The 12,732-nt window shown below is 46.2% G+C and overlaps 1 protein-coding gene across 4 annotated transcripts in view; it reads left to right on the plus strand.

Annotated features, from left to right (window-relative positions):
• Window positions 1–12,732, plus strand: part of LOC146178973 (uncharacterized) — a 152,060-nt gene that overhangs the window by 132,908 nt on the left and 6,420 nt on the right. For 3 of the 4 annotated variants that reach the window (XM_084578679.1, XM_084578682.1, XM_084578683.1), the window contains 6 exons: window positions 806–976; window positions 2,341–2,454; window positions 6,890–7,085; window positions 8,717–8,905; window positions 10,527–10,693; window positions 12,649–12,732. The exon at window positions 12,649–12,732 is cut by the window's right edge and continues 321 nt beyond it. In XM_084578679.1, coding sequence (XP_084434805.1) covers window positions 806–976; window positions 2,341–2,454; window positions 6,890–7,085; window positions 8,717–8,905; window positions 10,527–10,693; window positions 12,649–12,732 — 921 coding nt within the window. The remainder of the gene's footprint in view (window positions 1–805; window positions 977–2,340; window positions 2,455–6,889; window positions 7,086–8,716; window positions 8,906–10,526; window positions 10,694–12,648) is intronic. The other variant, XM_084578681.1, reaches the window with a different exon arrangement.

Genomic DNA, 12,732 nt, shown 5'->3' on the forward strand with positions numbered 1-12,732 from the left:
ACCCGGCATTCTTTTACGTCCACTGAAATCACACAGCGCACCAACGCCTTGCTTTTCGTCTCCATCGAAAAGTGGCAACCGCGGCCGGGATTGAATCCTGCACATCCTTGCACACAGCACTCGAGCGGCCTAACAGCTGTACCACCATGGCAGGTCTGGCGTGCTAGAGGTGACCGGAGTGCCGCGCTGGGGGAACTTCTTCTGTCTTATTCCGGTGCCTCGCTCGCGACGTCTCTGTGATCTGCCGCGTCTGTGCAATACTAAGAAGCCGGAAGCAAAGTGCGCTTGCTGAGGAGTGCCAGAGAGTCCGCGTTGGCCGCTGTTTTTGTAGAATAGGTCAGATTCCTTCAGTACTGGTGTAGAACCCTTAAGAGATTTGAAATTCAGTAAGGTGTATATGCGACATCGTGGAAAGGGTCCTGCGTCGTAAGTAGTGCAGGCTAGGCTCTAATGTGGATGTGCAGAGTATTAGAAGCGGGTAGGCTCAAGTTCGGAGGAGTCCTAATGCTTGAGCCATACATGAAAGCCTAATGCAAAAGCTAGTAATTATGATCTGAACTGTATGGCTGCGTTTAATCGCATTCTAATGCCTAGTGTTTGACTTTGGAGTCTTCATATTCAGTTTCACAATATTCCAAAGCATCTTTGCGAATATATTCTCTCGTCACTTGTCATACAGACAAAGAACAACGAACCGCTTTCTCCACTCCCTAGGAGACTGAGACGATTGTCCCACCTACATGTCTTATATAAAAGCCTCCTCTCTGTTCTCGTCCGAAATTTGCGCGTCGTGTTCTGATTTTAGGGTCGAGCCTTCTTCGGGAAAAGCCGCGCGTTCACGTGCCACGACGCACCGCGCGGGCCGTCGGGAGCTGACCTCAAGATGGCGCTGAATGTGAGCCGGAAACCGTACTCCTTCGAGCAGTTCGAGCCAGTCGTCCTCGACTACGAGCTTCGCACGTACGGCGACACACAGGTGGGCGGATAAGCTATACCAAGAGAAGCTGGGTTTTACCTCGCCGACTCGGCACGCTATACGTCTGAACTTGAATTTAATGGTTCGTGTTGGATAAAGTGAAGCGACACAAACGTGCACCCGCAGCCTTAAAAATCGGTGCAGAGTGACAGAATAAAAGCGTGTAATTAGCTGTAACTGATTTCAGCGCGGAAGGGCAGTCGATTTTCTCATAAAACTACACACGAGTCTTGTACAGCTGCGATAAATGCGGAGAAACTCAATTATGTTTATCCGGCCACCACCGCAGGGCCTACGGTAGTGCACGCACTTAAAAAAAAATGGCAGGAATGAAGAACGCCTAGTACACCCTGTCGGTCTTCTACCGTCGTCACAACTAGTCGTTGTGAATGTGGCGATAAGTTCAGAAGTAAGATTCTCCAGCACGCAGAAAGAGTACGTCATCACTGTCAATACATTTGCTCTCATCTTCTTGGTCTCTATAGTTCTCAAACAATAAACCTCCAAAGTATCCCCTTTGAACGAGTCGTGACTGGCTACTGGCGACTGACAGGTGGTGCGACATGGTAAACTATAGGGTCTTGAATATTTGGGGGCTGGGATTTAAAAAAATTCCTATGCAAAATCTACTGCCCCATTCAAGCGGAAATAACGTTCACAAAGTAGCAAAACATCGTCTACGTTATCTGATAAGTGATTCAACAACGGTACTTGCCTAGAGTTTCCGAAATCGAGAAAAAACTGCTTTTGGTGGCGTGCACAATTTTCGCAGAAGAGAGTCGAAAAGCTTTTTGACATGATGCGTCATCTGTCGGGCAGCGAGGCAAGCGCGCCAACGGCCGGGATGGAGCTTGTCTCACTGCTTGGCAGATGACGTATCATGTTAAAATAGCTTTTCGACTCTCTTCTGCGAAAATTGTGTACGCCGCCGAGAGCAGTTTTTCCTCGATTTCGGAAAATCTAGGCAAGTACCAATGTTTAATCACTTATGAGATAACATAGACGATATTTTGCTACTTTGTGAACGTTATTTCAGCTGGAATGGAGCAGTCGATTTTGCATAGGAATTTTTTAAATCCCAGCCCCCAAATATTGAAGACCCTGTACAATGCCGGCCGGTCTCGGAGAGAACGCTTCTAATAAGCAAGTTTTTGTACGTAAGAACACAGGTTCAATGAGGTTGACCACGGCTCCAAGCTGACCTTCGTCTCTCGAAACTGCACTTCTGTTGCCGATGCAGCTCAGGCATTTAGGATGATGGTTTAAAATCAAGATGCCTCAGGCCAAGACTTCTGTCATGTAACAGTAATGTCATTGGGATTGATGTTACTTTTTAGACTGACTCTGTTTTTCTCCGTTTGCAGATTACCTGGCTGGTAGACAACGTGTTGTACCATACGCACACTGTTCTCGTGCCTCCGAAGTCAAAAGGCCTTGTGGTCTTCCGCAAGAGGTTCTTTATGGATCCTCCTCCCAAGGTCCTGTTCCTTCATTAACAAAAATCGTTTTCCAATCCTGTATTGGAACGCTGATTGCTGTGCTTAATTCACAGCAAAATGAATACTGTCCCGCGCCTAATGCTACTTCCGTCTGATAACGTTTAACATTGATAAAATAATTTTCATGCTTCTTTCACACCTGAAGTCTAAAGTGAAAGGTAGCGGTCGGTAGAGCCAGATTAGGATTTATAGGTACGTGCTGGGCTAAAGTGGGCCATAGCTGGTGGTTAAGAAGGCTAACTTGACATGAGTGGAGGGAGGCCTGTTTTGTGAAGCGTGGTGGATTCACCGGCCCAAAGAGAGAGAGAGAGAGAGGTCAAACGCGGACTTTGTGTCGATCTTCATCTTTGATACCATAGTGATTGATTGACTGAAAACATGTTTATTCCAGGGTAGCACAGGGTAGTGTGCTATCCTGTTTTATAACGGGAGCATGTAACGAAATTGGTCCATTTAGTGCATCTTGTGAATAAACTTTCTCTCCCTTTTGGTAGGTATTTTAATGTTTGCTCGGCAGAAAACTTTCAATTTACGGTTGGAGAAATTACGTTAATGAGGAGGAGGAAAAGCTTTGTTACTTAAAAAGAAAACTATGCGGAATTCACGGTCGATGCTAGGCGAGAAAGGACGACCTCGGAGGCTCGCTCGAGACCCGGGCATTGACAACAAGGTCCGAACTGAGCGGGAACTGGGAGCTCGAATCAAACGTATGACATATATACGAATAGGACTTTGTGATTATCATTTTAAAAGTAAATGCCATTTTATCCGACTCCTAAATTGGAATCGCCTCCCTTACTATTCTAACAAAAGCTTGTGAGTTGACCACATTTTGCTTAAAGTACCAGCCAATGGTAGCGACAATCAAATTTCTTTTCACTTTCTACTTTTAATAGTTACGGTGACAGAGAGTGTATCTTTTTAATTGGCATGCAATAATCGGTTCATACAATCTTCGATTTGTCCCCAGGGTTTACCTAAATTGCGTGGAAAATATATTTATTATACATTCGCCTCCATGGAGAAAGTGTAATATTTCACGAGAATGCGATGTCACACTCTCATAAATATTAGATTACTTAGAAAATTTACATCCCCATCGGCAAAGTGCCGTCATTTATTACAGCTCAGCTTCCGTGAGTTGGAAAATAATAATGATGGAGCGAGTTGAGTTGCTTTTCCACTTTCGTCCATGAACAAATCGCCATCGCTTTCGGAGTGATCATAGCACGCTATGTTTTCACCAGTTAATTATTACTATAGTGTTATTAACGATGCGCCCTAATGGTGCGCACACTTCCAGACATGCGTAAGAGTGAGGGGGGCGGTTGTGGGGTGTAGCTGCACCAGTCTCAAAGATGATGCCTTTGACGCGTGGCAAGCTCAGCCGGTAGCCAACTACCTGTAGTGACAGAAGGGGGTGGTTGTTTGATGCTCAGTTTTAGCCGGTTCAAGCCAGAGGAAGGGTCAGAGTCAGAAGTAACAATCAAAACAAGCTTTATACAGAAAGAGACGATACAGAGGAATTCGCACTAGCACTAACACTTGATATACGCAGACAAGAGGTTCACAGAAAGGCAATGCAAAGCATGCAACCAAAGAATCTTCAGATTGCCAAAACGGCAATCTACTGTCCACGGAGACCTAGCCTGAATCAGACAACTACGTTTCAGCTTTCGAAACCACTTACATCTTTCTGCGCTGAGCTTGTGGCAGTTCAGGACGCACTCTGCTCCGTGATTTCTATAACCGTGCTCCCTACAGCCCACGTTGTCATCCGCACTGACGCACTTCAAGCAGTACGTCTGCTCCGACGTGTTAGGCGCTGCCCTAAAATTTGCCAGGACATCCACCAGCTTGCGGCGCGCATCCCACAATCAATACGCATTGAGTGGGTCCCACGGGATCTGCTGCCTTCCCAAAGTCAAGCTGATTTTGAAACCCGCCTCGTGAACCAAGACGCATCAATCCCACGGCTTCTCGAAGCCGACGACGCTACCCTCCTTTTGTCAAGAAAGGAGCACCTCCGGCGCCGCACACGTGCACTTATCCCTCCGTGTGCGATATCCCTTCCCCGCGGTCTCACCCGTGCAGACGAGGTTGCGCTTAGGAGGATCCGGGTCGGTGTTGCCCTTACACCAGCAGTAACTAGGACGTGGTCATACTTCCAACACTTATATCCTCGCCCAGGATGCCCGATCTGTAACAACGAAGATGTCGAGGCCGACATCCACCACTTGCTGTGGGACTGCCCAGCACTCAAGCCAACACGAATCCGGCACCTGAGCATAGCTGGCCTTTCAGCAACCAATCCTGCCTCATACGTCACTTGGACGCAGGGACCTCATCATCGCTCACTTCTGGACTTCATAAAATCAGCCAACCTTTTTCCATTCATTTAATCATTTATTCATCCTTCATCTCATAACCTACTGATGCCCTCAGGCAATAAATATCGACTTAAAAAAAAGAAGCTTCAGAAGCAAAGAGGCTTTACAACACTGAACAATAAACGATACATACATACATACATACATACATACATACATACATACATACATACATACATACATACATACATACATACATACATACATACATACATACATACATACATACATACATACATACATACATACATACATACATACATACATACATACATACATACATACATACATACATACATACATACATACATACATACATACATACATACATACATACAAACAAATAAAAAAAATAAATAAACAGACAAACAAGCAAACAAACAAACACTAAATTGTCCACCGGGCGCTATCGCAGATCGACGTCTAGAGAGTCCCGATGTGGCCGTCATGTAGACGAGCGCCGCTCCCTCGCAGATCGATGGGCTTGCAGAGTAGCGGGTTGACCACGGGAGCCAAACAGTAGCACTTGCTAACTCGCAGCAACACTGGCTCTGACGCTGGCTGGCTGCTCGAGCGACGCGACCTCAATACATCGGGGGCACTGCGTTTGTCTGTTACGAAGCGCCAAGGCCGACGCGCACATACATACGTAACTTCGCTCTTTTAAGCGTCCCCTTTTCCTCCCGCTTAGTCGAACGTTGTCATTGTTTAGGCGCAGCCGAAACTACTGGAGAGGACGAGTATATTCCGGATGGGTGATTGATTGATTGAAAACTATATTGCCACCGATATAGGAGGTTCCCCTGTTTACTCAAGTACGCAGACCCAGATAGGGGACTGGGACTCCGCAACTATAGAAGCGCGCAAGAATACACTGATTCTTCGTGGCCTCAGCTGCCAGGCGAACTACTTCCTTTTTGGTCTCAAGGTTTTCGCTTTGTAGAAGGGTCTCCCAAGCTTACGAATCATGAATGTTGGCCATTGCCACAATAAAATGGACTCCAGGCCACAAATCGGTGTCTGGAAACGAAGCGGCTCACGTGCTTGCCCGAGGTATCTAACACCGGACGAACGTCGAACGAAGGTCGACAACACAGAACCCGAGGAGAGGCTAAACACCTACCATAAGATCACTGAGTACTATAATCTCAACAGAAAAACGTTTTCCGGAGGGTGAATCACCGTCGTCACAGGGTGATGAGAAGGCGGGGGTGACGGCGATGCGTGAAAAGCCACGCGCTCGTCTCGCGAGGAAAGGGAGACGTTTCTACAATGTGCTAGAATTTGCTATGTAGACGCCGCGCGGGCTTTCTTCGCACTGCGCTGACCTAATAAAATATGTGCGCCAGTTCCGTGACATATGGTCAAGTCAACGTACGGAATCATGCTTTTCAAGTGCGTTTTCATCGTGCAGATCAGTTAGTAGAGGACAGTAATTTTATGAGTGTAATGCCCGGAGGCTAGTAAGATTACGTTATTATTGTTAACAATGACTGTGTTACGATTTCTATTCTGTACTCCGCAAGTGCCAGATATCCTGATAAATCCATTATTTGAGAACTGCGTTGACCAAATGATCTTGGAGAAATTAATGAATAAATTCAAATATCCATTGAATTCCTAGTATTGTTTTGTTTAAACAAATGTAAATATAGGACTGAACAATGCGTAAAAACAAATCGGAATTCAAACGCAGTGCAATGTACATTTATATGAACTCTTTGGAAGCATCGACTAAAGTTGCTTTTTTAACCTTTTTGTGTCTTTCGATGTTCCATGCTGAAGTTGAAATGAAGCTTGTGGTTAGCGCTGGCGATAATCCTGGCCAACAAGAGATGATCCGAGCGTTTCTAAAAGGTTGGCAAGAAAATAAATTCAATGCTATGTACGTCATTTGCCATCTGAAATGCACTACCGTAATGACAGCCTAGAGATGAACGGTACTAGCAGTCGATAGCCGCAGTGAACCGGTGACCAGAATGGAGACCACCTGCTTAATTCAGACAAATTTGTCCGCGATGCAGGTGGACCGCCCGGTGGAGCTGACAGTGGAGGCTCAGCTACGACACACCGACATGCGCACCAGCGAGTCCCTGAGCGTACTGGTGTCCCGCAGCGTCCTTTGGTCCTCATGCAGAGAACAGAACTGCAGCAGCATCAACGCCCACTGCGCCCCCTCGGGTCGCTGCGAGTGCGCCGACGGATGGGCCGAAAGCAGAGGTGCGCACTGTGCGTTCTTTCCACGGCTGAGGGAGGCCGCACAGGGAGAAGCTCCCGACAGCGCAGTTAGGCACCTACACAGTGCTCTCACAGAAACGAAAAGTGTATACTATGCCCAATATTACAGCAACTATTTAATGAAAGGCCAGGCAGGTGTCACGGGTGGCCGATACGGGGAAGACCATACGGAGAAGCGGGCCCAAAGGCAGAAGGCAAAAAACTGAGGATGATGAAATAAAGACCAATTAACGACCTGGGGAGAGACGGATGCAATAAAATAATTAAGTTACATAATTAATTACTTCGTTGAAAAAACAAAATATAAACGAATTGCATCACAAATCACCGCATCCAAAAAGTAATGACATTACATTACAATAACTTCACCAGAGTAAGGCAATTAATTCTTTTTGTTTTCACTGAGAAAAAAAATAATTAAACCCAGTAAGCACAAAAAAGAACAAAGCCCATGCAGACAAAATTCGCACGTTCTTTCCTGTTCCCACCAAAATTCGTCCGAGACAACTATTTCCCTTCTTTTCTAAGGCACATCACATTACAATGATAAAGCAAAGGCAACAAAACAACGAGAACAGAAGCATGGTTGAATGCTTGTCGTTATCGTTGCATTCAAGACAGAAACGGGCGGTGAACCCAGCGTATTGCTAGCCTGGAACTGTCTCCACCTTTTGAAGCTCCTGAAACAGCTAAGTTTTTCCTTGCTTCTGTGGTCGTAGTAATCGACCTCGGCACCTTGCCCGCAGTAATGATCTCGCCATGGACCTTTCCAGCTGTCGCCAGCCGCCTTTCCTTCGCCCCGTGGCGACGAGTGTAAAAAGACACTCTTGTTTCCTAGCTGCCGCGACAGGGAGTGCACACTGCAAGCTCCCAACTATATTAAGGCGAAAACCTTAGCTGATTTTAACTGATTTATTTATAGGAAGGGAAAGGCGCGGTAACTGTCTCACTTGTTTTCTGTGGACACCGCAACCGCGCCGTAAGGGAAGGGAGGAAGATGGGAGAAAGTGGAAATATAGAAAGAGGAGCCATAGTGGAGGGCTACGGAGTAATTTTGACCACCTGGGGATCTTTACCGTGCGCTGAATGGCTCATGCTGTCGCGGACAAAGTGTGTCCCGCTTTTGCCGCGTTCTGAGTGGCCGAGGCTGGTCCCTGCCATCAGCAATGTCACACTGGAACGCGCGTCAAGGAACGCCACGCGACAGGAGCGATGGTGTACCGTCCAAACGCACTTGTCGGAGAAAGTGTGATAGATACTGCGCCTTTCCTTTCCTGTAAACTATTTATAATTATATGTAGCACTGCAACGAATGCTCACAAGAGGCTAACGATGGGAGGCAAAATATAGGATAGCAAGGGTAGGCTTTCGTCATTCTCCTCTTAAAAGACCGTCTTGCACCATATGTACTTTCGGCGGTTCCTTGAAGCCTCACAACTTGTAGTTGGGGGAGTGGTGTGTCTACGACTACCCATCATTGCCGGAGTAAGTTACCCGGCTACACAGGACACCGCAGGTCTCAGATGGAGAGTTCTGCTCGTTTTGTCAGTTTTATATCTCATTACATAAGGAAGCGCCTTCGGTGCGCTGCTGAGAATACGCCTTCTGCGCAGGCGTGTGCCGCTTGCACTGCCATTCGAACGACGACTGCGGCCAGCTGGGTAAGTGGTCGGTGTGCAAGGACCACGAGTGCGAGTGCGGCAGAGGTCACGTGCTAAAGCACAAAGGCTGCATTCCCCTCGAGTGCGTCAGTCACAAGATGTGCACCGACGCCCACGGAGCCGCCTCATCCTGCCACGAGGGTAAGCGCTACACGAAAGGAGGCAGCAGCCAGTAAAAACCAGTGAAAGCGGTAATATAGGACGGTACTGACTGGAGTAGGAAACTGGTCGCATAATTTTTCTGATGGAAAATATCGTAGAAAACATAAAAAGACGACTACGCCAATCGCGAGACTTTAACACACACTCTTTGTAAAAAGTATACGGCACTCTACCAATTGAGGTACAGCGGTTGCATGCCTTCCAATCAAGTGTTCAGTGTTTCTGTGTGATACGCAGCGCGGCTTCGAGAGTGAGCTGGTGTGTGCTTGAAAGTTGAGCAGACATCAGGGCTTCCTGTATGAGAATGTGTACCAACGCCTCGCCAAACTGTTTTGGACGATGTGCATCTCAATGTGCATCTCGGAGCCTTTGTTCCACCAGGCGCCATTACTTCTCACTCAGTGGTGGGGCTCTTTAAAACAACTATTTCGCGCCTTGATCACTTGGTATCTCGCGAATTCTGCGCTACTGTTGGGGCGGAGAGAATGCTCGATAAAGACGGAGGTGAGACAGAGGAGCACGGGCGAACAGGCGTTGTAATTAGCCGCGATTGCCCCGTCAACACTGCAGGCGTGAAAGCAGTTTACCAAGTGCATTGAGGGATAGCTCAGTCGGCGTTCTTTTGCTTGGATTACTTTGTGGATGGGTAGTTTCTAAGTGCCCGTTCGACAGATATACGGGCTCATCTTACCGTGGATGCTTAGATTAGTTTTTCTAATTTATGTCGTGATTTTTGTCGTGTCGCCTCTCACCAGTGGTTTTACAACATCGGTGCTTCGCCAAAAGTATTCAGGCTGAAAGGAGTGTTATGGGATGATGAAAAGGAAAAGTTATTTCCGTAATATGTACAGTTTTGTGGAGGAAATAAAGAAAAAGCTGCACGCAGCAACTTGTGGTAGAGACAAGTGCAAATATACGCTATCATAAAAGGCATAATATTGCGTATGTTAGAAGAGAGGAAGAAGAGATTATAGTAGTTGAGAAAGCTGAGCAAATTTCAACAGCATTTTATCGCACACTTCCGCGTCAGCTGCAAAAAATCTTAGAAAGTTCCCATCAACTTAACGATGAGGTTGCATGAGTGTGGTGCTGGTCTCCATAATTTTAGTCGTACTGTCAGAATAGAATTTGTCGTCCATGTTGTCTTTTGTATACCTTTGAAAGCGGCACAGAAATGTGCTGCTGCAGTCCTTTTGGCTTCAGTAAGATACAAAGCAAAAATGGAGTAGCCGAAGCCCTCTTTTAAGGGGAGTCTCCAATAAATGACATGGGGCTTTTCTCGGAACGTGTAGTCAACAGCCTTTTGCAGCTGCTATTGAGCTGCACCTGCTAGTTCATGGCAGGCCTAAGGTATAGTTGACTGCGAAATCATGATAACAGGTCAACGCCTGTAAAGGCAGCCATTTGAGAAACCCTTCCACTCGTGAATCGTATCTGAGCTTAGCTACACTTTTACTAATGCTTTTGGTACCTTTGTTCCAAATTTTGCGACTGCATGCTTAATGCAAAATTTATTTCTGACGATTTTTAGGAGTTTAAAATTGAGGCAAAATAGCTGTAACAGAACGCAGTATAAACTACTTGTCGTTCTACCACGCAGGCCATTGCTGGTGCCTGGCCGGTCACGTGATGACCAACGGAACATGCGAACCCGTGGACTGCCTTGACGACTCAGAGTGCAGCGAAGAGAACACGCGGTGCGTGGGGCGCCGCTGCCGATGTGCCAGTGACTTCGACCTAGTCGAGAACAAGTGTCGCAAGAGCAAGGTGAAAAAAAAAAAAAATGCTGATGAAAGGGTTGTTTCTGATCCATGTTACCAGGAGGAGCTCATTCAATACTTGCGCAAGGTAGAAAGAGACTCTGTGGATACATTTGATTAGTGTGCTGTTTGATCTGCTGCAAGAGGCGCATGCAATTCTTATCAAATTGATCTTACGAATGGAACTGGATTCAAAATCGTAGCGTCAAGACAGAGAGACTATCAGCCCCGTTTTTAAATGGTAGTGAAAGCTGGGCTCAGGGAACCACTCTCCTAAATATACCATAATGAGGTCTTTTTTCAGAGTCACCTTGGGAAGACGACCGCAGGTGCCGGTATCTGTAGCTCGTGTTTTTTTTTACTTTTATTTTACAGAAGTTTAGTTCTGAGTCATGCTCGATATGCCAACCCAGTGGCTGTTATAATATTTATAAAGGTTGCGTTATTTTAATGGCCAAAATTTAGAAAGTGTAGGTCCATACGATAAAACTGCCTTAGTGGCCACAAAAATCAATGAACAACGACACTAAACCGCCCAGAAAAAATGCATGCACCCTTCGAGCGTTGAACTCAATATCATAAGACTGGTTAATACAGTCAATGCAAAGACAGCGGTTTCTACGCAAAGACGCATCTTGAAAACTACTTCTTGGGTGCACGTGATCGGCGCTCTCTTTAGGAATTGTAGCGGGTGGCCCCCTCTCTCACGCTTCTGCAAATCCGAGTGTTAACCGTATTTGTAGAGCAGTACATGCCTATAGAAAAACGGAGGACAAGCTCACAAAAGGCAACACGGGGTCGTGTTCGCGCTCTGGCATGATGCAAGCATTAACGGAGGCAACTGAATGGCAAAGACGTGATACAGCCCGATGCTGGAAACCAGGAGTCGTGCACGCGATAGCGGTCACATGTCGGCGAAACTCATGTGCTATCACTAATAAAAATTATACCATCATTTGACTATTACATAATTTGAGTATAAAGAAGCGTTCATATTTCAGTTTCCTAAACCTATGCTCGTGCGTCACGTTGACGCAGGCCTCGTAAAAACGTTTTAGTGGTCCGTGGCTTCTGCTTCATTCGAGACATTGGAGCACTGTGGCACCATGTAGAGACAAAAGGGGAAATCATCTCATCAAAGGTGCAAATTGAGGGTTGTTTTAATCAGGGGTACAAACTGCGATAATAAAACGCGACGAAAAAAAAAAAGCTGAAAACAAAGTAACCCGTAATCAGAACTTTTTAATGGCGTTTTACCAGACTGTAGTCATGTGGTGAAATGCTGCAATATTGGCCCGGTTTCACAGAAATTTGCCACTTCAGATGTGTTCGTGTGATGTTCATTGACAAAATAAAATAGGTTACTGCTTCTTGTATATAGGAAGACTCATTTCTTAAAATACGAGGCAATATCTCTCTCTTGATCATGCCCCATACATGAAAGCTAGTGAGAACGACTGGTCAGTGGTGTGTCTTCAAATTGGCATTGGGCAGTGCACATATTGTACTTCATGGAGCATTCGTTTACTTGCTCTTTGCTGTGGAAGAATGTGTGAGGCGATGGGGGTGCACGAATTTATAATTGCGTTCTTTAGAGGCCAAGTGGTCGGTGACCATCTGTCACTGTAAGATCACGTGACCATGCGTAACGGGACTGTTCTACGTGATGACATATCATATGCTATCACACCAGGCGAAGGATGGTCAAGAGATATTAGGAGGTCTGGCTTTTAACAGTTGGCGGCGCGTTAAAAAAGTGTTGTACTCAGATAATCGGCGAGCAATGGTTAAAGGCAAGTAACGAAATGTTGAGTTTCGCATTGCCCCTATGTGTGGTCGATACTACATCACTTGGCGTCAATGGTTTCTAGCTCTTAGATAACATATTTGATTAGACGACCACCATGTTTCTATAATGACACACACTCCACCACATGAAACCATATGCTCTACTTCTTTCAGCGCGGTGTTATGATTCCCGGAGGAGAGAGGTGCTGTATGGAGTGGAAACGAAGTACGGCGTTTGTACGGAAGGCGATTCGAGGT

The sequence above is a fragment of the Amblyomma maculatum genome, chromosome 9 (assembly GCF_055883805.1).
Source record: "Amblyomma maculatum isolate TAMU_Amacu chromosome 9, ASM5588380v1, whole genome shotgun sequence".
NCBI classification, from domain to species: Eukaryota; Metazoa; Arthropoda; class Arachnida; order Ixodida; family Ixodidae; genus Amblyomma; species Amblyomma maculatum.